The 24,017-nt window shown below is 42.2% G+C and overlaps 1 protein-coding gene and 1 pseudogene across 2 annotated transcripts; one reads left to right on the top strand and one right to left on the bottom strand.

Moving 5' to 3' along the window:
- The first annotated feature begins 68 nt into the window (after positions 1–68).
- On the top strand, positions 69–23,082 carry BAG4 (BAG cochaperone 4). Of its 2 annotated transcripts, XM_055416596.2 has the most exons (5): positions 69–494; positions 15,066–15,173; positions 20,408–20,662; positions 21,080–21,334; positions 22,073–23,082. In XM_055416596.2, exons 1-5 carry the CDS (start codon positions 225–227, stop codon positions 22,556–22,558), a joined length of 1,374 nt encoding a protein of 457 aa, XP_055272571.1. In that variant the 5' UTR covers positions 69–224; the 3' UTR covers positions 22,559–23,082. The 2 variants fall into 2 exon arrangements, with proteins under 2 accessions (XP_055272571.1, XP_055272572.1); XM_055416597.2 differs by lacking the exon at positions 15,066–15,173.
- LOC129549478 (U6 spliceosomal RNA) lies at positions 8,944–9,042 on the bottom strand (annotated as a pseudogene).
- Positions 23,083–24,017: the final 935 nt, after the last annotated feature.

Raw genomic sequence — 24,017 nt, 5'->3', positions numbered from 1 at the left:
CAAGGAACGCCCGTTCCCCTGCCTCCTAGACCCCAGGGTCGCGGACAGCCGCCCTCGGCCTCTCAGGACGCGGAAGCGGAGGGAGGGCGGGATCCGGCCTAGGATTGGCTGTTGCAGGCCGACCCCCTTTCGCTGCGGTCCATTCGCGCTCCCGCGCCGGCGCCTGCGCGGTGGGCCGGCCGCGGGGGCCGGGGGGCGGGAAGAGCCTGGGGGCTGCAGAGCCCATGTCGGCCTTGAGGCGCTCGGGCTACGGCCCCAGTGACGGCCCGTCTTATGGCCGCTACTACGGGCCCGGGGGCGGAGATGTGCCGGTGCACCCGCCTCCGCCCATCTACCCCCCGCGCCCCGAGCCTCCGCAGCCTCCCATTTCCTGGCGGGGGCGCGGGGGCGGCCCGGCGGAGACCACCTGGCCGGGGGAAGGCGGAGGAGGCGACGGCTACTACGCGTCTGGAGGCGCCTGGTCAGAGCCGGGTCGTGCTGGCGGAGGCCACCAGGTGAGCTTTGCGCCACCGGCCCCCCGGCTGGGGTGGGGGGGTCCGATAGGGGAGTGTTGGGGGGCGAGGGCCATTGGGATTGATGCAGCTCCCAAGAGTTCGTAATGAATTGGGCTTCGTGCGTTTTCCTAATACGGCTTTGGAGAGACAGGAGACTAGGATCGTGGGTGGGGGTACATGCTTGTGTTTTCTCTGCCCCTCCTCTCTTGCTTCAGCCGTAATAAATGTCTTCTTACCAGGAAAAAAAAAAAAAGATCCTGCGCTGAACCTGCTAAGCTAAGTAGCAGGCTGCGAATCTCTCGTCTGGGGGACGAGGTTGAGCTGGAGTGACCTGGCTTTGCTTTTCCAATCCTAACAATTTATCCTGCGTGGTTCGTGGGGGCCGCCTCTCTCCGAGGAGGGAGGTGGCTGCAGCTCCCTCCCGCTGGGAAGGAAAGCGAAGGAAAGGGAGGACTCTGGGCATTTAGCCCTTTGCCCCTAAAGCGTTGCCCGGCATTGAATCACCGATCATCATCAGTGTTGGAAAGCACCTATCGGTGGGTTGTATGTAATCTTAACGGTGACTGAAACGTAAATGTCATCACAGCGTCCCTGTTTTACGATGGAAGAACTGCTGACCGTGAAAGGTTAACTGACTTGCTCAATATATTCAGACCTCTGACATTTTATTCTGTGTCGTCGTGCCGGAAATATACTTCTGTTTTGTTAATGCAATATTCTTCGTAGACGATTACGGTTCTATGGTGAGGGCACACCTCTTCTTGTCTTCAGGAATTATAACATTCTCATTGGTCGAAATGTAATAATGAAATTCGCAGACATTGCTGGTGGAAATGTAAAATTGTTTTGGAAAACGTTTTGGCAGTTCCTAAGAACTGTGGTGTTGGAGAAGACTCTTGAGAGTCCCTTATACTGCAAGGAGATCCAACCAGTCCATTCTAAAGGAGATCAATCCTGGATGTTCATTGGAGGGACTGATGGTAAAGCTGAAACTCCAATACTTTGGCCACCTCATGCGACGAGTTGACTCACTGGAAAAGACTCTGATGCTGGGAAAGGTTGGGGGCGGGAGGAGAAGGGGACGACGGAGAATGAGATGGCTGGATGGCATCACCGACTCTGTGGACATGAGTTTGAGTGTACTCCGGGAGTTGGTGATGGACAGGGAGGCCTGGCGTGCTGTGATTCATGGGGTCGCGGAGAGTCGGACACGACTGAGCGACTGAACTGAACTGAACTGAACTGAAAAAGGTTAAGTGTACTGTTAGCCAGCCTGCTGCTAGATATATATATGCTGAAAACATGTCCACGTAAGAACCTGTACACACATGTTCATAGCAACGTTATTTATAATAGCCCCAAAAGGGAAATATCCCAAATGCTCATCAGCTGAAGAATTGATAAAATATAGTATATTCATACCCCTGGAGGGAATGGCAACTCACTCTAGTATTCTTGCTTGGAGAATCCCCATGGACAGAGGAGCCTGGTGGGCTACAGCCCATAGGATCGCAAAGAGTCAGACAGGATTGAAGGACTCAGCACAGCACAGTGTACTTATACAATGAAATTATTTAGCCGTAGAAAGTAATGAAGTACTGAGACATTCTGCAAATGGATGAACGTTGAAAATATGCTACATGGATGAAGACTCAAAGACCAAATATTGTATGATTCCATTTTTTGAAAAATTCCAGGATATAGAAATCTGTAGAAAAATTTGTTGTTTCCAGGGGCTGTGGACCTGGGGACATTGAGGAAGATAGATAAGGGTATGGGGTTTCCTTTGGGGATGATGAAAATATTCTGAATTTAATGACGATAATTGGCACACAAGTCTGAGTATATTAGAACCATGAATTGGACACTTTAAAAGGGTGAATTTTATGTTATATCTTTAAAAAATTGTATGAGAAAAAACATGTAGTGAGAGGTTAGTTGTTAAGAAAGGTCCATAATTTCTCTGTCTAAATCTGGAATAAGGAGCCGTGGGATTTTGATCCCATGACGGAGTAGCGTGATGAAATACTTGGCCTGTAAGTAGGCAAACCAGACTGAGGCTCACTTGAAAGGATAGAGGGGAGGCCCGCTGAGCTGAAGACTGCCTGGACTTGCTGTGGTATCAAAACAAAAATATGTTTTGTTTTTGGTTAGGGTTAGAGAGGACTTCCTAGGTGGCTCAGCAGTAAAGAATCCGCCTAGCATACAAGAGACGCAGTTTCGATCCCTGAGTCGGGAAAATCCCCTGGAGAAGGAAATGGCAACCCACTCCAGTGTTCTTGCCTGGGAAATCCCATGGACAGAAGAGCCTAGTGGGCTACAGTCCGTGGGGTCACAAAAGACTTGGACATGACTTTTTTTTTTTTAAGGTTAAAGAAGTTAAGATCTCAGTGTCATGCAGGGAGTTGTTAGGTATGGTGGAGTATGGGTGTTCACACAGGTGGGTGATGGTGCTGGAGGGATGGAGGATAAAGCTGGAATGTGGAATGGGCATTTGTAAATCATTTCAAGAGGCAGGCGGATATTTCTGAAACTCAAAAAGTATCGGATGATAATTTCTTAGGCAGCAGTAGGAAACTAATACAAAAGATAAACGTGATGTCCTATATACTGCAAATATCTTTTCTAAATTTGTGGCTTGTCTTTTGACTTTTTTGTGGTTTTTGACGTATGTTTTGCATTTTTGTATAGTCAAACATGTCAGACTTAAAAAAGGTATAGGAGCCCTTTAAAGCCTTACTCTAAAACTGTGGACCATGGACCAGAAGCTTCGGCTTCGCTAGGGGGCTGATAGTGCAGACTCTTTCCTCCTCCATACTTACTGCTGCTGCAGATTAATAAGATCCTCAGGTGATTCATATGCGTATCATGTTTGAGAAGCGTTGTGCAACGGAATTGAACATATTGAGATGAGGTTGCTCTGAACCACTACAAAGGCTTGACTGCATATTAATGTATTTAAATATGGCAGGGGAAAAAGGGAGAACCTCTTACTGTTTTCTTTCCTTTTTTTACCTTGTTAGCTATACTTGCAGCGCTGTAGTTTGATTCCTAAGCTTGCAGCACATACATCATCTAGGAGCTTGTTGGAAATGCTGTATTTCAGGCCCTGCCCAAAGCTTTTAACAAGACATCACTTTGCCGACAGAGGTTTGTCTAGTCACAGCTGTGGTTTTTCAGGTAGTCACATACAGAAGTGAGAGCTGAACCATAAAGAAGGCTGAGCACCGAAGAATTGATGCTTTCAAACTGAGGTGCTGGAAAAGACTCTTGAGAGTCCCTTGGACAGCAAGGAGATCCAACCAGTCAATCCTGAAGGAAATCAACCCTGAATATTCACTGGAAGGACTGATGCAGAAGCTGAAACTCCAGAGGATGAGATGGTTGGGTGGCATCATCAACACAATGGACATGAGTTTGAGCACGCTCCGGGAGGTAGTGAAGGACAGAGGAGCCGGGTGTGCTGCAGTCGTGGGCTTGCGAAGAGTTGGACGTGCTGAGTGACTGAACAGCAGCAGCTGGGTGATTCACATGTTCCCCCAGAACAAGTCACCTGAGAGAGTGCTGAGATAGACGGAAGCGGGAAGCCGCAGCCTCTTATAACCTCATCTTGGAAGTGATACGCCTTCACTTACGCCGTATATTACTAGTCACAGAGACTGACCCTGGGACAGTGTGGGCCGCATCTACATTCAGATGTGCGTCCAGAAGGCAGGGCCCACTGGGAGTCATCTTGCAGGATGGTTACAACGGGAGGGTTTGGGGAGACAGCTCAGGTTAGGCTACCAAGTTAGGTCAGAAGAGAAAACGGCATGTGTTTGAACAATGTCTGAATGTAGATAGGTTTCTTTCTCAACATTTTATTATAAACATTTTCAAACATAGAAAAGTTGAAATTGTACGTGAAGACCCACGTACCCACTACCTGGATTTTATTAGCATTTATTATATTTACCATGTCTTCCTATCTTATTTTTTGGATGTGTTTCAAAATGAGTTAGATAGATTCAAAAGCCTTTTCCAAAGGTGTGTATCAACTGGAAGTGAGGACTGCAGGAGAAACAGAAGGATTCTGAATTTTTAGTATTTCCTAGGATTAACAAGGAAAAGGAAAAGGTTTTTATGGGAAGATGTGGTTTAGTTTTGTACCAAAGAACTAGGGATCATTCCTTTTTAAAAAACGATGTTGATTTGTTTGGCTGCCTCAGGTCTTAGTTGGGGCACGTGAGATCTTTGTTGCGTCATGTGGCATCATCTTTGTGGTGTGGATATGAGATCTTAATTCCACAGCCAGGGATGGAACCCCCTTCCCCTGCATTACAAGGCGGATTCTTAACCACTGGACCACCAGGGAAGTCCCACCTTTATTTCATTTCTGCTGGAAGCCAGTTTGTGATGGTGGTTACCAAGCTCTGGATGCATGAGATGTCTGAGATTTTCTGTTTTTGTTTTCTGATGTCCAATTTTACAGTCTGTGACATTGAGGAGTTGTAGTCTGTGGGAACAGAGCAATAGATGTGGGTCTCAGCAGGGGGTCAGGGGATGGAGACAGTGATTGGAAAGTCACCACGTGGAAACATGGGTGAATTACCTGATTGGGTTATGCTGCCAGGGGAGAGCTTTGAGCTCTTGGAGGGTGGCAGAGAGAGAAAACCCAGAAGACAATGAGTGAGAATACTTGGATAGGAGGAAAAGCAGGGTGTCATGTGGTATAGACCACCGCTGCTTTGCAGGTTAGTGACCTGAGAACTGAAGAGAAGCATTTGGATTGGTAGTTAAGGTATTGTTGATTTTAGTGGTTGGACTTTAATATGAAAGGAATGATCGGGGGATTGGGAAGACAACTAGTGTAAACTGTTAGTAAATGAGAAAGTGGCCACTTGACTGGGAACTAGGGTTGAGGGAAGCATTTTTAGGACTCAGTGGCTTGAGAATGTTTGTCAGCAGAGGAGAGAGAAAGCTAGTAGATTGTGAGAAAAGACACTAATAGAAGGATGGAATGTGGCTTGGGGAGAGGTGGAGTAAGAAATGAGGACGACCCGAGAAACGTCCTTAGACCTAGAGAAGGGGGAATGAAACTCTTGGGAGGGGAGGGTATTGCAGGAGTTCCAGGTCTTGGTTGATGAAGCAGGGGGCTTTCTGAGGGTAAAGGAAGTGGGATGGGATAGCTGGGAACTCAACATGGTGAATGTTTGAGGCAGGTGCTAGGGAAAAGGGAGTCTGTGTAGGGAAGCACAGCAGAGACCCACGTGAGGGTAAAGCTGAGATTTGTGATGAGGGGCCAATACAGGAGCAGAAAGTGCTTTTTAGTGATTTTTGGAATAGATCGCTCTAAAAATAATTTATAATGTATTTTTCTAACATCTGTATGTGGATGCTCAGTCATGTCCAACTCTTTGCATCAGTCCTTCCAGTGCAAGTGGATTCTTTACCACTGAGCCGCTTGGGAAGTCACTTGGAAACTTTCTAATAATTTTTGTCTAATTCTTGTGAAAAGAATATAAACAAATTTGTAAATGGATCTTAAGTAAAACCAGCACTACTCAGATTCCTCTGCTGTTTGATTTGTCTGGGCTGGAGATGTTTTTTGGAGGCATGGTGGCAAGTCACTTTGTAAAGTTAACCATATATCCACTTCTTATGGGACTAGAGAGTTCTCCGATAAATATGAAGGGAGTTGACTTCAACCTTCACCTGAGATTTAGGTATTTCTTTTCAAAAGAGAAGAAAATAAACTTGCATTATTTTAATAAAATTTCCTTTGTCACAAGAACTTTAATTCATAATAGTCTCACTTGTAAAAACCTTTTATCATATTTGTTTATATCATCTTTTAACATCACCTTTGGCTAGTTTTAGACAGCACATAAAAAGTTTGGGAAGACTTGGGCACATGATTAAAATTGGCAACTTGGTTTTAGAACAGCTTCAGCCAGCTTCCTGTGAAACCAAATGCTATTTCAATAGAATTAGTGTCATGTTAGGAAGGCGTTGAGCTGCAGACTTTGTTACTGGCAATATTTTTAGATTTGTTCCATTTTATCCAAAAAGGGGGGAAAAAAGCAAAGGCAGTCTTTTTAATTAAGACTTAATACAAATAATAATTTTTACTGCTTCACTGAGGACATTATTTTTTCATATAAAAAGTGTAATGTATTTACATGTTATAAGACGCTTTGCTGTCTGAGCCACCAGGGAAATCCTGAAAGGGTGTGTTGCTTTCCTGTCGGGGAATCAAACCCCCGTCTCCTGCGTGACAGGCGGGGATCCTCACCACTATACTAATGAGGATGGCTTTTAAGGTATAGTTCTGTGAATTTTGACAAATGCATATGATTATATAAGCACTATCACAATCAAGGTATAAAAATTTATCCACCTTTTAAAAAAAAGGACTCTGAGGATAAAATGGAAGAGTATTTATTCATCTCTAAACCGCATTAAAATTACCGAAAAAGAACTGTGTTATTTTTAAAAATTTTTATGAGCTCATTTACATAACATGTAGCTATGTCTACACGTATATGTTCAGTATTTTGAATGTGTTCAAAAATCAGTGGCAGCCATTCTTTTCATTGCTTGCTGCTGCTGCTGCTGCTAAGTCACTTCAGTCGTGTCCGACTCTGTGTGACCCCATAGACGGAAGCCCACCAGGCTCCCCCGTCCCTGGGATTCTCCAGGCAAGAACACTGGAGTGGGTTGCCATTTCCTTCTCCAATGTGTGAAAGTGAAAAGTGAAAGTGAAGTCACTCAGTCGTGTCCGACCCTTAGCGACCCCACGGACTGCAGCCTACCAGGGGCAGGCTCCTCCATCCATGGGATTTTCTAGGCAATAGTACTGGAGTGGCTTGCCATTGCCTTCTCCTTTCATTGCTTAAATGATCTTATATTAAGCCAATGGGAGACCCCTCCCCTGCTCTTGGCTTCAAAGTTCTTTTGACATGGCCCATTGATTTTTGACTGCTTCTTTGATTTCTGGTACAAGATTTGCCAGGCTTCTTATATAGCCTGTCCCAAATGTTATACTCAGCCATTCTGTTAAGAAAACTTGAATTTTGTTTTGTTTTTGTTTTAATTAGAAAGTTTTATTTAGAAGCTGTATGTGTCAGGATCCAGATAGGAAAATAGAACCTACACTCATTCCTTTATAAGAGAGAATTTGATTTAGTAAATTAGTTAAATGGGTGTTGGAGATCTGAAAAGGTACAAAGAGAATATGGAGGTAACTCAGAAGATAGTTATGGCAGGGAACAACCTCAGTCCCTGGGGCTGGGGAATAAAGAGGGAGAGATTGTGGAATTAATAGAACCTGGAGACTTGGAAGAATGACCTGTGTCACTGGAACCAAGGAGGCATTGGCACTGGTACTTCCGTGGGAGCTCTCAGGAAACCAGAGGAGCCTGGAGACGGCTGCTGGCCGACGCTGCCTGCGGGTTGACGGGCTTTGCTGGCCTGGCAGTAGCAGGAACAGGAGGCAGGCGAGCACACAGGAAGGATCAAGTCCGTTCTCCCCTCCTCTCACCTGGTGCCCCTGTTGGCAGAATCGAATAGTAAACAAGCGACAGAAGCGTCTGCAGACTCCTGATCCTGCGTCTCAGAGCCAGCTACAGAATGCTGGGTTTGGAGCTGAGGGCCAGTTGTTGTTCGTCAGTCGTATCCGACTCATTGTGACCCCACTGACTGTTGCCCTCCAGGCTTCCCTGTCCTTCACCGTCTCCCGGAGCTTGCTCAGATTCATGTTCATTGAGTTGGTGATGCCATCCAACCATCTCATCCTCTGCCGCCCCCTTCTTTTTTTTCAGTCTTTCCCACTGGCATCAGGGTCTCTTCCAGTGAGTCGGCTCCTTGTGTTCGGTGGCCAAAGTATTGGAGCTTCAGCTTCGGTGTCAATCCTTCCAATGAAAATTCAGGGTTGATTTCCTTTAAGATTGACTGGTTTGATCTCCTTGCTGAGGGCCAGTAGTTTTTAAGATCACTGGTACAGAAGTTACATTTGGTGTGAGGTGTACTGATTGCTATTGTGTTGTCATTGCTTCTAGACCTTTTAAATGAACAGAGTTACACAAAATGAGCACTTAAAAAGATTTTTATATTGATGTATAGTTGATTTTCAGTGTTGTGACTAAGTATTTTAAAACAAAAATAAATGAGTTCATATTTGTGTTAATTTAAATTTAATGTCAGATTATTTTTCTTCTTAGATTGTTTTTATTACTTTAATTTTTTTTTTCAGCTTTATTGAGGTACAGTTAACACATGAAATTGTAATATATTGAAAGCACACAACATGATAATTTGCTATATGTATATGTTGTGAAAGGATTCTCACCATCAAGAATTAACACATCCATCGCACCTCACATATTTATCTTTTTTTAAATGAGAATACTTAAGTCCTATTCTCTTAGCTAATTAGCTAGTTTTAATCATTTACAATACAGTGTTATCAAAAAATATGGAATGCTTCACGAATTTGCATGTCATCCTTGTGCAGGGGCCATAATAATCTTTGTTATCGTTCCAATTTTAGTACTGCTGAAGTGAGCACTGTATTTATTACTTTTATATGGAAATCTTGGTTTCTAACAATATTAAGGTAATTACAAATACTTGTATTAATTCAATCTTGCAACAACATATAAAATAACTTTAAAATAATGCCAAGTTCCAACTCGGGCATGGCAGCGTGGACCATATTAAAGTCTCTGGAAATCGCCTCAGGGAATTTAGCAAACGAAGAAACATTTATGATAGAAAATGTACTCAAACTCACTAAGAGTAGTGAGATTCTGTGGGATCCTCCACCTCTCCCACCCCAGCTCACTGATACGGAAACTCCATTCCAGACTGGAGGGCACATAAAACAAAGCTGCTGGCTCCCCAGGTCCCAGCCACCCTGGGAGAACAGCGCGTCAGCATTACTCATCTCGCCCCCAGCTAAAGTGCAGAGGCCACAAACCGGGCAAGTACGGTTAGTAGTGGTGTTTCTACCCCCATCCTGACCCTCCCTGCGGAATGGGGGCTTTACCTTGAGCAGGACACCGGGGCTCTGATTCCCCTTTCCCTGGCTTGGAGGCAAGCTGGGAAGGCCTGAGGTTCCTGTCTTCCCCCTTCCAGGTGCTCAGCTCTTACAGCGGGGGTGACTCTCACAGAAGCACACCCTTGTCCCCAACCCAACTGCAGAATGTGGCTCAGACATTTTTCTCTGGAGGCGGAAGCTGTAAAACCAGTAGTCCTAATGTTTTTCCAAAGGAACTGACTTTATTTGCATCAGAATGTGGCTAAGCTGAAGCCTGAGGATGTTCTCAGAAATTGAGTGGTAGTTGTGAAAGGCACTTGGGAGGAGATTGGTAGATTCATTGCAGATAAAGACTAAACTGTAGGCCAGCTAGTCGGCTGGAGAGAACTGGGGGAAGAGATAGCTGGGAGGAGCCCTTTGGAGTCAACACATCTCAGACACAGACTTTGGGAGGTGTCCCTTCCAAGGAACCTACATGTGATTGGATCGCTTTGTGGAACAATTCACATCCCAGCGTCTTGTTGAAATAGTAGAGAAATAGCTGGAAATTTGTGGAGTTTAACAGCTCCACAAATATTTATATGTACTCAGTAAAGAAATTAAAAAGCTGCATTAGAAAATACTCACTTGATGCAAAAGCAGTAAAGGAAGAATAGAGGAACAAAACCAAATATGAGATATAGAAAACAAAAAGTAAAATGGCAGATGCAAATCCAACTATATCAATAATAGCATCAACTGTAAATAGGTTAGACAATCCAATCAAAGACAGGGATTGTCAGACTGGATTAAAAAAAAGATTCAACTCTATGCTGTGTGAGATAATAAAAAAAAATATATGTATGTATTGATCTCTACCCCAGGTTTTTGGCGTAGGTCTCTTGGAAACCCTTGTAATTTCCTAAGTCATAAGTGGAAGAAGCCAGTCACAATTTATACCGCAAATCACGTATTATATGATATATGCTACTACTTATATGGAGTGCCCAGAGTAGGCATATCTGTAGTCAGAGTAGTGGTGGTGCAGGGCTATGGAATGGCAGATAGGAGGGTGTAGCTGATGGGAACAGTTTCTTTTTGAGGTTTGAAATATTCTGCAGTTGATTGTGGTGATGATCATAACATATACTGCTTTCGTATATCTGGATATACTAAAAACCATTGACTTGCACAGTTTAAATGAGCAGATTGTATGGTAGTAAATGATGTCTCAATGAAGCTGTTAACACCAGTAGTAGTACCAGTATTTTGACTAAGAGATAAATAATGCATGCAGTTTAGGTTTCTTTACAGTTCATCTGGTCCTTGGAATATATTCCACTGAGAATGTACAGTCAAAGTAATATGATTTAAAAGTCATTAAAAATAATTCTTTTTTCTGTATGGTTATGTTACCAACTTGATGTTTAGTTATCTCATCAGTTGATTTTTCCTGTAGTAAAAAACAGCTCCGAGTTGTAGCTTACAACCGTGAATGTACCTGCTTGTGTTCTGTGAGGTTGCTGTGGGGACTCATCTTCAGGTCCCCGGCTGGGTTCAAATGACAGCTCCTGTATGGGATATGCTGGTCTCAAGGTGGAGGGCAGGGGTGCGAAAGGGTTATTAGAATTTGTGTTGACTCCTCAGTCCTTTGTTTAACACCTGCGTGATGTCACTTACTCGTATTTGTCTGTTTTGCGTATAAGGTTGAGTTACATTTTTAAAACGTGTGAATTTATACCTGTTCCTCCAGTTCACGCTCGCCACGCACAAGTCATCTTCATCTTTCTCTCGTCAATATATTACCCTTCTCCATGTGAAGATACTGCTTCTCAGTAACACTGTTCTCTTTATGTATTTCCTTTATTCTATGATGCACACAAAATAGTTGAAAACTTAAAACACTAAGATTACCGGTAGCATGTTATTAATTTAATATTTCTTTGCATTTCTTTACCTTTAGAAGGTATACCATTAAGGATATCCTTCAGAAAATTGTTCAAGAGTTACTTGAATTAACTTTTTTGTATATGTGTGGTTATCAATTTGTCAGGGTTTTTTTTTTTTTAAGGATAAAATACAGTTTGAATTCAAACTAAAATTTTCACATAAATTTAAGGACTATACAGTTTTTTGTTTAGCCATGCTGGGTGGCTTGCAGGATCTTTGTTCCCCAGCCAGGGATGGAACCTGTGTGCCCTGCAGTGGAAGTGAGGGCTGCCAGGGAATTCCAGGGCTGTGGGGTTTTTAATTCATTATTCTTTTTGTTGTTGTTGATTATTTGGTTATGGTTTATCTGCCTCCTCTGTGGCATGTAAACTCCGTGGGGGCCTCCCATGTTTCTCTGCACAGTGCAGTGCTTGGTTAATCGTGGGTCCTCAGACACATTTGTTGAAATAAATGAGTGAAACGTGTGTGTGCGCTGTCGCTCAGTCGTGTCCGATTCTTTGTGACCCTATGGGCTGTAGTAGCGCGCCAGACTTCTCTGTCCATGGGAGTTTTCAGAAAAGAATACTGGAGTGGGTTGCCGTTCCCTCCTCCAGGAGATCTTTCCAAACCCAGGGACTGAACCCGCGCCTCCTGCATCTCTTGAGTTGCAAGCGGATGTTTTATCACGGAGCCTCCTGGGAAGCCTCCTGATTTCATTATCCCTCATCTCCCATTGTGAAAATACTGATTTCCAATCACACCAGTGTAGTCATTCATTAGCAGTACCAACAATGTTGGTGATTATTAATATGCTTACTGAAACATTCCTTTGGGGGAGTCTATAGACTTTCGGAGAAGGCAATGGCACCCCACTCCAGTACTCTTGCCTGGAAAATCCCATGGACGGAGGAGCCTGGTGGACTGCAGTCCATGGGGTCTCTAAGAGTCAGACATGACTGAGCAACTTCACTTTCATTTTTCACTTTCCTGCATTGGAGAAGGAAATGGCAACCCACTCCAGTGTTCTTGCCTGGAGAATCCCAGGGACGGGGGAGCGTGGTGGGCTGCTGTCTGTGGGGTCGCACAGAGTCGGACACGACTGAAGCGACTTAGCAGCAGCAGCAACAGACTGTTTGCCTCAGTTGCAATGTTGGTCAGATTACTGTGCTTTAGTGTTTATTTTGCTTCCTTTCAGGGATTTAAAAATACTTCATTATCTCTCATAATTATGTAAAATGTTCATAATTATTCTAAAGTCAGATGTACAAAACAGGATGTATTTAAGGGAAGTCTACCTTCTGCTCCATAGCTTTGATTTTTAACTTTTTGTTTTGGAAACTCGTGACACATTTCATTTTGTGAAAGTAGAGAAACTGTGTAATAAAATTCTCAGATATCCATCACTCATCTTCAGCAACTATCAGGTTATTGTTAATCAAGTTATTGTTCATTAGACACCCAATCACTTGTCACACTGTTAATTATAGTAGTTTAAAATAGGTTTTAATATTTGTTCAGGGTAGTGGACACGACTGAAGTGACTTAGCAGCAGCAGCAGCAGTGTTGAGGGCAAGTTGGTATTTTAAGAGAGGCAATCTGCTCTACTAGGAGAAGTAGATGATTTGTGAAAGTTCTGTAGATGGTAAGAAGTTATGTGGTCCAGAGCTATCAGGAAGGATTTGGCCTTTTAACAAGGCCAAAGACAATTCATTCACACGTTTTGAGAAGACAGGTACAGATTGCTAACTTCAGAAAGTAGCGTCACTCCAGATCTTTGTTGTGATGAGACGAAAACCGAGGAGCATAACCCGCGTGACAGTGGGAAGACAGTTTCTGTGTGATTGCTGCTTTGTGTGTGTGTGTGAAAGATGCTGTAGAGTTACCAGTTGATGAGTGAAGGGTGTCATCATCAGAGGATACTGGAGATCTGTGGGGACAAGAAGGTGAAATGTTAGTAGTTGTTGCGCAGAGTGGGATGAACATACCGAGGAAGGGTGGTATGGTTGTCAGGCTGCGCTGAGTGTCTGCGTGTGAAACCAGAGAGCTTGTGTTTCTCTTCCACTTAGGGGAAGTACAGATGGGAAGTCAGTGGGTAACTGGTTTTTGCAGGGTAAGTACATCTGAGGGAGAGTGGTAAGTGATGAAGGTGTTGGAAAGCTGAGTAAGTAAGGAGTGAGGAGAGGGAAGGTAGAGAGGCAGTAAAAATGGGGGCTTTGGAGAAGCAGTAGGAAAGGACAGAAACCAAAGAAGTTCTGGGGATTTACGTGTCGGTTCACCACTGCTGGGGTGAGTCAGCTTCAACTCTTGTCTTCTCACTTCTTTTTAATTAAGATTCAAATTCTTGGTAGAAACAATTAATTAGTCAAATGCCACTTAACTGGGGGGAAGGAAGGGTAGTTATTAATCAGGGGAGTTTGCGTGATTGAGAAATCCTGTGGTTAGGATGTGAAGTTTGCTCGTTTCTATATTGCTCTGTTATGTAAAGGAGATGCTACTTGCCCAGCTTGTATAATGTCATGCGGGATAACTGCGTGCTTTGAAAACAAAAGTGTTATGAAACTGGTAAGTAGTGCAGTTAAGCTCAGATGGTGATAATTAAATTCTCAGTGACTACAACTGCCAGTGAATTTCTTTGTGAGACCGTATTTGAAGATTTAAAGATCCTATTTAAGCTTAAAATTAAACTATAAAGCTTAAAGTAAAATACCTAAATTTATGGGGTAAAAAGTGCATAATTTAAAATAGCCTGAGAAGTTTTGAGTTGATCTTGTCTCTTATCAGAATATATTGGCTTATGCAAATGATTGGAGTGAAAGCTGTAGAAATTAATATCATAGCTAGATCTTCTCCTTGGAGTGGTAATTATTCTACCTAATTTCCTGATACTGAGTTAGCTGTGGGCTGCCAGAAGAAAGCTTAGCCATAGCAGAAAGTAGAAGAATGTAAAAAAAACTAAGGGTGTGGCAGGCAAAGAAGTTGAGTATTGAAGACATTTGCATTTGAAGTAAAGTTTAATAGTAAAAGACTTCCCTGATGGCTCAGAAGGTAAAAGCGTCTGCCTGCAATGCAGGAGACCTGGTTTCTATCCCTGGGTTGGGAAGACCCCCTGGAGAAGGAAATGGCAACCCACTCCAATACTCTTGCCTGGAGAATCCCATGGACGGCAGAGCCTGGTCCATGGGGTCTCAAAGAGTTGGCCACACTGAGCAACTTCACTTTTCACTTAATAGTAAAATATTAACTTCAAGTTGCAAAGCTGTTGAGATAAGTAAATACTACTCTTAACAATGGCAGAGAACTAATTGGGCTGCACTCATTAAATTAGTAGTGATGGGTTAGGGATTGGAGAGGGGTAAAGGAATTGAATGTCTCCGGTTTTGCTAATTGTCTGGACATAGTAGATATATCATTTGTTATTGAATATACTTGGCATAACACACAAGAATAGTTAATAACTGCTTTGTTCTCGGACACGCAGTTTACCATATATCTGCATCAGTTTTAATAACGAGTGATTTTAGAGTGGGGTCCCATTGCTTTTTGTCTCCTGACTTTTACCATGCTTACACCTGCCTCTTTATCAGCTTTTCAGAATGATGTAAGGATGTTAGTAAAAGTGAATTTACTTTCCTTTTTTCCCTTAGGAGCAGCCACCATATCCTAGTTACAATTCTAACTATTGGAATTCTGCTGCCCGACCTCGGGCTCCTTACCCAAGTACATACCCTATAAGACCGGAAATGCAAAGCCAGGTATGATCTGAAATTGATAGACTTTCTGAATTTTCTCTTAATGATCTGATTTATTTTCAGAACCTGTGGAGATTTTATAGTAAAGATGTGTGGGGTTTTGTTATGTAATGGAGTCTATCTTAATCATTTTAACGTTTTTAATGCAGAGGTAGGGAAATATCTAGGCAGATACTACCTAAAGCAGAGGTGGCTTGACGCATGATAGATTATTTCTCAGGACCTGGAAACAACAAACACAAAATGTACCTATTTCTAAAAATTTGTTATTTTGTGGAGCTATAATTGACATATAACAGTTATATTAGTTTCAGGTATATAATGTAAAGATTCAGTATTTGTATACTTTCCAAAATGTTCGCCACATAAGTCTAGTTATCATCTGTCACCATACATAGTTACAAAGTTTTGTTTTCTTGTGATGAAAGAAGTTTTTAATGTATTGTTTTTGGCTGCAGCCGGGTCTTCATTGCTATGCAGGCTTTCTCTAATTGCGGAGAGCGGGGGCTATTCTCTAGTTGTGTGTGGCAGGTGGGCTTCTCATTGCAGTGAACAAGCTCTGTTCATTGGTTTCTGTTGCAATGAACAAGCTCTAGGCTGCGAGGGCTTCCGTAGTTGTGGTTTCTGGGCTCTGGAGCACGGGCTCGGTAGTTGTGGTGCAGGGGCTTTGTTGCTCTGTGGCCTGTGGGATCTTCCCGGATCAGATGAAAACTTTTGAGATAAACTCTGTCAGTCAGTTTTTAATTGTACAATGCAATATCTAACTCTAGTTACTAGAGTACACATTGCATTCTGTGGTTTATTTATTTTATAACTGGAAGTTTGTACCTTTTGACCACCAACCAGCTGCTCCACCTCTGGAACCACCAGTCTGTTGTCTGTATCTGTGAATTGGCTTTTTTTGTTTGTTCGTTTGTTTTTTAGATTTTACGTATAAATGAGATCACATAGTATTTGTCTGTGTATCACTTTTAACTTAACGCCTTCAAGGTCCATCCGTGTTGCCCCAATGGCAAGATTTCCTTGTTTTTTTGCTTCACTAATACTCCATTGTGTGTGTATATATCTGTCTCACTTTTTCTTCATTCATTCATCTGCTGCTGGACATTAGGGTGTTTCTGTGTCTTGGCTATTTAAATAATGCTGCAGTGAACATGGGGGTACAGATAACTTTTTCAGTTGATGTTTTTGTTCCCTTTGAACAAACATATTCCCAGAAATGGAATCGCTGGATCATATGGTAGTTCTGATTTTAGTTTTTTGAGGCATCTCCATACTGTTTTCCACAGTGGCTGAACCAGTTTACCTTCCCATCAACACTGCACAAGGGTTTCCTTTTCTCAGCATCCTTATCCAGTGCTTATTGTCTTTTTGAGAAAAGCCGTGCTAATAGGTGTGAGGTGGTGTATCACTGTGGTTTTGATTTGCATTTTCCCAGTGATTAGGGATGTTGAGCACCTTTTCAGGTACCTGCTGGCCATCTTGTATGTCTTCTTTGGGAAAATGTCTATTCAGATCCTCTGCCCATTTAAAAAAAGTTTTTGTGTATGATGGCACATGGCTTTCAGGATCTTGATTCCCTAATCAGGGATTGAAGCTGAAGTTATAGTTATGTTTCATATATGTTTGTGTGCTTTTACTACTTGTATATGCATTTTTATAGTACAATTTAACATTTTTAAAACATTTTATTTTAAAACCTTACCAAGTTTTTAAACTTGATGTAAGTGGTTTCATCCTGGCCTTCTCTTGCAGCTTGCTTTTTTTTTTTTTAACTCAACATTGTTTTTTCCTTTTCTGTTATACAACATACAAGACAAGCATTTCCCTAGTGTGTGGAATTGGTGGGTCTGGGTATGTACATCTTTATTTAATATAGCCAAATTACTAGAGAGCCACAAACTCCTTTATTTTCTTTGCTGCCAACCTACTCTTCAGAGGATTTAAAAACTCTGAAGCATCTCTGAACTGTGATCATTAGCTCATGCTTAGTCACGGTCTGTAATGATTGCAAGGCTGATACATGTTCTTCTGACTCTGGTTGTTGTAACCATGCATGTTGTAGCTCTGATCTGTTGACCCAGAGGGTACTTAGGATAAGTATGATAAACACACAGGTTTTCTAGTAATGATTGTGGTGGGGGTTTTGGTTTGTTTGCCTGACTGGGGATCAAACTCTGTGCCAAAGCAGAGTCTTAACCACTGGGCCAGTAAGGAAGTCCCTGTGGTGGTTTTTTTTCTGTTATTGTTTGTTTAAAATCCTCTCATTGGTCACAAATGCAACTTGTTTTTCTAAAGCTGCTTTGCCACATATCTAAAGGATGAAAGATGGATGTTTTCACATTGATTTTCTGATAAGATAATCCTTCTGACTTCTGGAAGATTTCACCACAGAACACCAAGTGCTTGGGAATAGAAATGCTCAACGAAAGACAACTGAAGTCCTCTTCGTTCTAAATGTTCTAAATTGAGAAATCATGATACGAAAGGACTTTGGTCAGAACCTGTGATACCTTTTCACTTGATTGAAAGGAGAACTGGGTTGTCAAATACAGCTTATTAAGTACCGTGGTTTGGAGCTCCTATGAGACAAAAATTGGACCAGTTCTGTAAGTAGAGATGCTGCTTGAGGAAATGACCAGTGGAGGATGATAAACTGGGCAATTCCAAAAGCGAGTGTCAGCAGAAACTCAAGGTGATGTTGACTGCTGATCATTATGAAGACTTGGAGTCCTTTTGTGGCGAAGCTTTCCATGTTTTTCAAGATAACAACAGGAGCAATCGTGGTGTTGCTAATGGAAGAGTAATTTTCCCACTTGGATCGGGTCTGCTGCTTGATAGTCATATGTGCCGAATGGGAAGGGAATCCATTAACAGTGGATCACTTTCTGGGTGAGAGACCTGGCCACTTTTCTCCCCTTTGGATTCTGCGTCTATAAGCAATCTATCAATTGTAAAACCACCTTTTGGAAGAAGTATTTCCTCCTGGATAATCTTCAGCTTGCAGTGAGACACCATATGGTGTGACAGTATTTTGACTTTCAAATGCTGAGTCATATTTACACTTACCTCTGAAACAAAAGCAGCACTTGGAATATGTTTTGAGTTTTAAGAGCTCCAGTCTCTTGATTTCTTCTGAAATCCAGAATGAGACTTCTACAGAAATTCAATGACTGTCAAAGATTTTGTTAAAATCTGAAACTGATCCACTATAAGAATTAATCTGTTGCCATATCAGCTGACAGGTTTCAAATCCCAGCTTGCTGTCTTTAAATACAAATTTCCCTTAATGAAAAAATTGTACTAGATGGAAGTAGCTATGTTCTGTGCAGCCCACCAGTTTCTAGACATACTTGGGATTTTGTGACATTTTCAATGGCATAACTTTTTTTCTATAAAAATAATACAACTTTATTACTAAATACTTGGGAAATAAAGTAATGGGATAACACAGTGACCTCCCTAGACCCCTTACTCAGCTTCAGCAAGTATCATCAGTACATGACCCTCATGTTTCATCCATGTCCTTAATGTGTTTTTGAAGAAAATTCCAAATATCACATTATTTCTCTTGTAAATACTTAAGTATGTGTCTTTAATATACAGGGACATTTTTAAAACATTACCACAATGCCATTATTAACACTTAAAAAAATAAACACTAAAAAATAATTCTTTAATGTCGATAGATGTCTGGTCAATTCTACAGTGAATTTTAAGACAGAATAAAATTCCTTCAATGAATAGCCTATAACTGACTTAATCATTCCATCAGTACAGGACGTTTAGGTTGTTTTCGATAGTGCGTGATGGTGAATCATGCTCTGATGAACAAATCCATGCTTATAACTTTTTTTCTAGTTGAATAATTTCCTTAGGAAGGATTTCTAGAAGTTGAATAGCAGTACAAAAAGTCACTTTTCTTTTTTAAATCTTCTTCAGCTGTGTATGTTGTATAAGGGACTTTATTTTTTTTTGGGGGGGGAGTGTGCCCTGCAGCATGGGTGGTCTTAGTTCCCCCACCAGGGATCGAATCCATGCCCCCTGAGTTGGGAATGTGAGGCTTAACCATGGGACCGCCAGGGAAGTCCCTGTCCCTTTTTTTGATGTGGTAGATTTGGAATCAGATTTAAATTTCATTTTCTTTAGTCATTAACAACAGTAGAAGGTATCAGGATTCTACTCTTTTAATTGAAGTATAACTGACATTTAGCATTCATTTCAGATGTATAACATAATGATTCGATATTTGTATACATTATCAAATGATCACCACAATAAGTCTGTTTTATTATCACAAGCTTCTTTTCTTATTCTTCTACCTAAAATGGGAAAGACTATCTAGTTTTAGAAGGATGAGTCCAGGAAAAGTTGATTTCATTTTTACCATCTTAACAAAGTAGAGTAGAAATTAATGGAAAACCTGAAGGTAATCATTTAAAGTTTAGCTTTAGTCTTATTTGGATTACTAAACTGAGGATTCTAGGTATCAATAATAGTCTGGATAGGTGATGTAAAACTGCAGGAAGCAGTATGTGAGGAATTTGTCTCTGTCTGCTGTAATTTGGGAAGCAGAGTGAGACAGTACAAAAAATACAGGCTTGGAGTCAGATCGGGTTCATTTCCTGGCCTTGCCACAATTATGCTAACAACAATAGTATTATAAAAATTATCAGTTTTTGAGCATACTATGTGCCAGACGCTGTACTGAACACTTTATGTATGTCATCTCATTTAATTTTTACAACAACCGTGCAGAAAAAGTTCATGGTTTCCATTTTCCTGCTTGAAAAAGTAGGGAGTAAACACAGAGCCTATGGCAGGGCTCAGTCTATCTCTGTGGTCTTTTTTGTTTCTGCTGCGTCAGGGTCCTTTTCTTCTTTCTTCAGCCATTCTCCCAGGTTTCCCAGAGCCCCCTTTCCAGTGTGTGGGGACAAGCTCCCTCCCGTTAGGTGTAACTGTCAGGTGTTCTTATGAAAATGGTTGAAAAGCGCTGCTCTAAGGCCATTACTTCATCTTTCATCACAGTATACCTTCCCATTGTTATGACACAGACTCTAAAGTGATAATCTGAGCTTAATATTTGTATACAATTATAAGAACACCTCTCAAGGGTTGCTTAGGTAGTTGATATTTTCATTAGTTACTCATCTCCTTTCTTCCCAAAGTTCTCAAAGTGATGGCATTTCGGCTCTTGTACTCATTTATCTCTTTTCTCCCAACTTTGCTTTTTCCAGAGTTTGAATTCTTATACGAATGGGGGCTATGGCCCACCATACCCCACTGGCCCGGGGACAAATACTGCTTCCTACCCTGGGGCCTATTACACACCTGGGTATGCTCAGACCAATTACTCCACAGAGGTTCCAAGCACTTACCGTTCACCAGGCAACAGCCCAAGCCCAGTCTCCCGTTGGATGTACCCCCAGCAGGACTGCCAGACTGAAGCGCCCCCTCTTAGGGGGCAGGTTCCAGGATATCCCGCTTCACAGGTGAGCACTCTTTTGTTGCCTTCTTAGTTTTTAACTATTAATAAATGGTACCAAGTTTATTTCTCTGTTCGCTTCAAGAGGTTAGGTTTATATTTTTAAATATTTTAGGACTCTCTGTTCACTTCCCGGGGAGTTGTATGCTGTGCTTCAGCTGTTAAAGTTTAGGCCCTATTCCGTCTGAGCTTGACGGTCACCACACCTGCCCCTGATATCTTTGGAACCAAGCTTTTGTAGGCTTGGAGAAGTTATTTGCAACTGTTTAGAAATGCTCCAGTTTAATCCTGTAGCAGCTGAAGTATACTCTGTCTGGTAAGCGGAGAAGAGGCAGCTCAGGATCTGTTTACACTGGAATATTTTCATGACTTCTTCAAGTGTTTTTTTAGCAATGACCAGGATATTTCCTTCCTCTCAACCCAGAACCCTGGAATGAGCGTACCCCATTACCCTTATGGGGATGGTAATCGTAGTGTTCCACAACCAGGACCACCCGTACGACCCCAGGAGGACTCTTGGGCGCCTCCAGGTGCTTATGGAATGGGAACCCGGTACCCCTGGCCTTCAGCTGCGCCCTCAGGACCACCGGGGAGTCTCTACATGAATGAGAGCACTTCATCGTGGCCTAGCAGTGGCTCTCCTCAGTCACCTCCTTCACCGCCACCCCCACAGCCTAAGGTAGGAGACCTGTGAACATTGTTCTTTTAATGTCTGGGTGAAATCAGGAGAGCACAGTATGGGGTTTCTCTGCATTGGCCTGTGTTCAGTGGGGGGCTAGTTTCAAAAAGCCGCTGGCCACCAACTGCAACTTTATGTGGCCCAGTTCCCCTCCCCCCTTTTTTTCTTTTTTAAAATAGACTCTATTTTAGAGCAGTTTTAGGTTCATTTCCTTTCTTTTAAAAGACAGGAAAGTGCTCATTTTCTTATTAGTTGTAATACTGTCCGAATGTTAAAATCAAAAATTAGATTTTGTTACCTCCATCTCCAGACAGAAGACAAAACCAATGAGAAATATTATAGTTTTATTAAACTGTATACGTGAACATCATTTGCTTGTGGCCAGGTTCCTTTTTAAGATTTGTCTTCAGGTTTTCTCTCTCAAGGGGAACAGACTATCTAATTCCCATTTATTAAGTCACTGGTCAGATTGTGAGGTGATAAAGGTAGATTATGAGGTGTTCATGATGATGACCTACCTCAGGGTGGATTCCAGCCTGTATACTGAGGAATTCTCTGCCTTTTATCTTTTCAGACCTGTATTTTCCTCAAATGATTAAAGAGGGCTGTCCAGTTTTATTGGTGGGGAATCTTTTCAGGTACCTTCCTGGTCAGGCGGAAGATGGGGGCTAACAGATCTGAGGCTGCTGGATTCCCATTAAAACAGCTTTTCTCCCCTCTCTGCTCTCCCATTCCAAGGACTCCTCCTACACCTACAGCCAAGCAGATCAAGGCATGAGCCAGCACAACTTTGCTTGCGGTGTCCATCAGTACGAGTCCTCGGGATCAGTGAACGATGACAGTTCGGAGCTTTTGGATTCCCAGGTCCAGTATAGTGCTGAGCCTCATCTGTACGGCAGTGCCACCCACGAACATCCCAGCACTCAAGACCAGGGTAATCATCTTGCTGAAGAGTGTTTATCTTCAGATGAAGGGACTCCCCCAAGCATTAAAAAAATCATACATGTGCTGGAGAAGGTCCAGTATCTTGAGCAAGAAGTAGAAGAGTTCGTAGGAAAAAAGACAGACAAAGCCTACTGGCTTCTGGAAGAGATGCTAACCAAGGAACTTCTGGAACTGGATTCAGTTGAAACTGGGGGCCAGGACTCCGTCCGGCAGGCCAGGAAAGAGGCAGTTTGTAAAATCCAGGCCATACTGGAAAAATTGGAAAAAAAGGGATTATGAAGGGATTTAGAACAAAGGGGAAGCCTGTTACTAACTCGACCAAAGAACTCTTGATTTTGGTTAATTACCCTCTTTTTGAAATGCCTGTTGACGACAAGAAGCAATACATTCCAACTTTCCTTTGATAGAAAGCTTGAAAAACTTGTAAAGGACTTGGAAGAACAGTTGGGTTATGAGTTGTTTTCAGACCAGTGAATGTAATAGGGAGCTCTCGGGTTATCGGTAATGCCAAATAGACTCGCCCTGTAAGAAATTATGGGTGTCGTCGTCGGCAAGTTGCAGCTTATCAGCAGGAGGGGAATTCACCTTATGTAACAGGCTCCTCAGAAAACTACAGGATAAGACTGGATGTTCTTTGGACAGGCTCTGTTTTTTTAAAACATCTGGATAACTTGTCACATTTTTGTACATTGTAACTGCTTTCACCGTACACTTTGTGGGTAAATTACAGCTTGGACTTTAGCCCCCTTGGACCTCTGTTTTGTTTTGTTATTTGCAGTTCACAAATATAGTATGATTCTCTACTTCTTGGTATATTTTGTAGTAATGTGTTTAATATAATTACTCAAGAGACTGTACTGTACAGCCAGATAGTATGGCAGTTCTGGATAAATTTGTACCCTTTCACCACTTGAATTATATTGCACCGTGTAGTGAGTTTCTGAGGTAGATTTTCTCCTTTTTTGTATAGATTATCAGGTTAGAGTTTTACCACTTCTATTTTTCTTGTTACTATCAGAAGGTTAATTTGGAAATGGCATGCCTATAGGAATGAAAATGTGGGCATATTCTTTTTTGCTTTCTTCATTGTATTTGGATGAAGCTCCACTTTAAAATTTTCTTTTTTATCTTTTTACTACAGTTGCTTCCATACAGAGCAATGTGATGAACACAAATGAAAAACGCCACGCCGAGTCGAAATAGTCACTGCAACAGTAATAAGCAGAACCATTTGGGAATGCTATTCTCCATCTAAAATAGTAGCTTCACCGTCAGGGTCCCTTTGATCAGACTTCAGCTCATCTGTTCAGTGTACAGTGAGATATGCAGAGGGTAAAAGAGATTCATGCTCTGGGACTGAATCAGCCACAGCCAGAGTGGGAAATTATGTTCTTCTCTTAAAGGCAGATGTGATGGTTAGCTTTGTTTCCCTAGAATAAATTGTGTAGACAGTATTGCCTGTTTTATAAAACAGATGTTTACCACCACTAATAACAGTCACTTTAGAGCCAGAGTTAAGGAAGGGATACTGAAAGGGTCTTTGCTGGATTTGCTTGGGTGGTGGTTGTTTAGTCACTCAGTCGTGTCCAACTCCTTTGCGAACCCATGCACTGTAGCCCTCCGGGCTCCTCTGTCCATGGGATTCTCCAGGCAAGAATGCTGGAGTGGGTTGCCATTTCCTTCTCCAGGGAATCTTCTCAACCCTGGGATCAAACCCACGTCTACTGCATTGGCAGGA

Source organism: Moschus berezovskii, chromosome 26 (assembly GCF_049115385.1).
Source record: "Moschus berezovskii isolate FMDL1 chromosome 26, NW_MosBer_1.0, whole genome shotgun sequence".
Classification (NCBI taxonomy): domain Eukaryota; kingdom Metazoa; phylum Chordata; class Mammalia; order Artiodactyla; family Moschidae; genus Moschus; species Moschus berezovskii.
The sequence above is the reverse complement of the archived record's forward strand: the minus strand, read 5'-3'. Positions and strand labels throughout refer to the sequence as shown.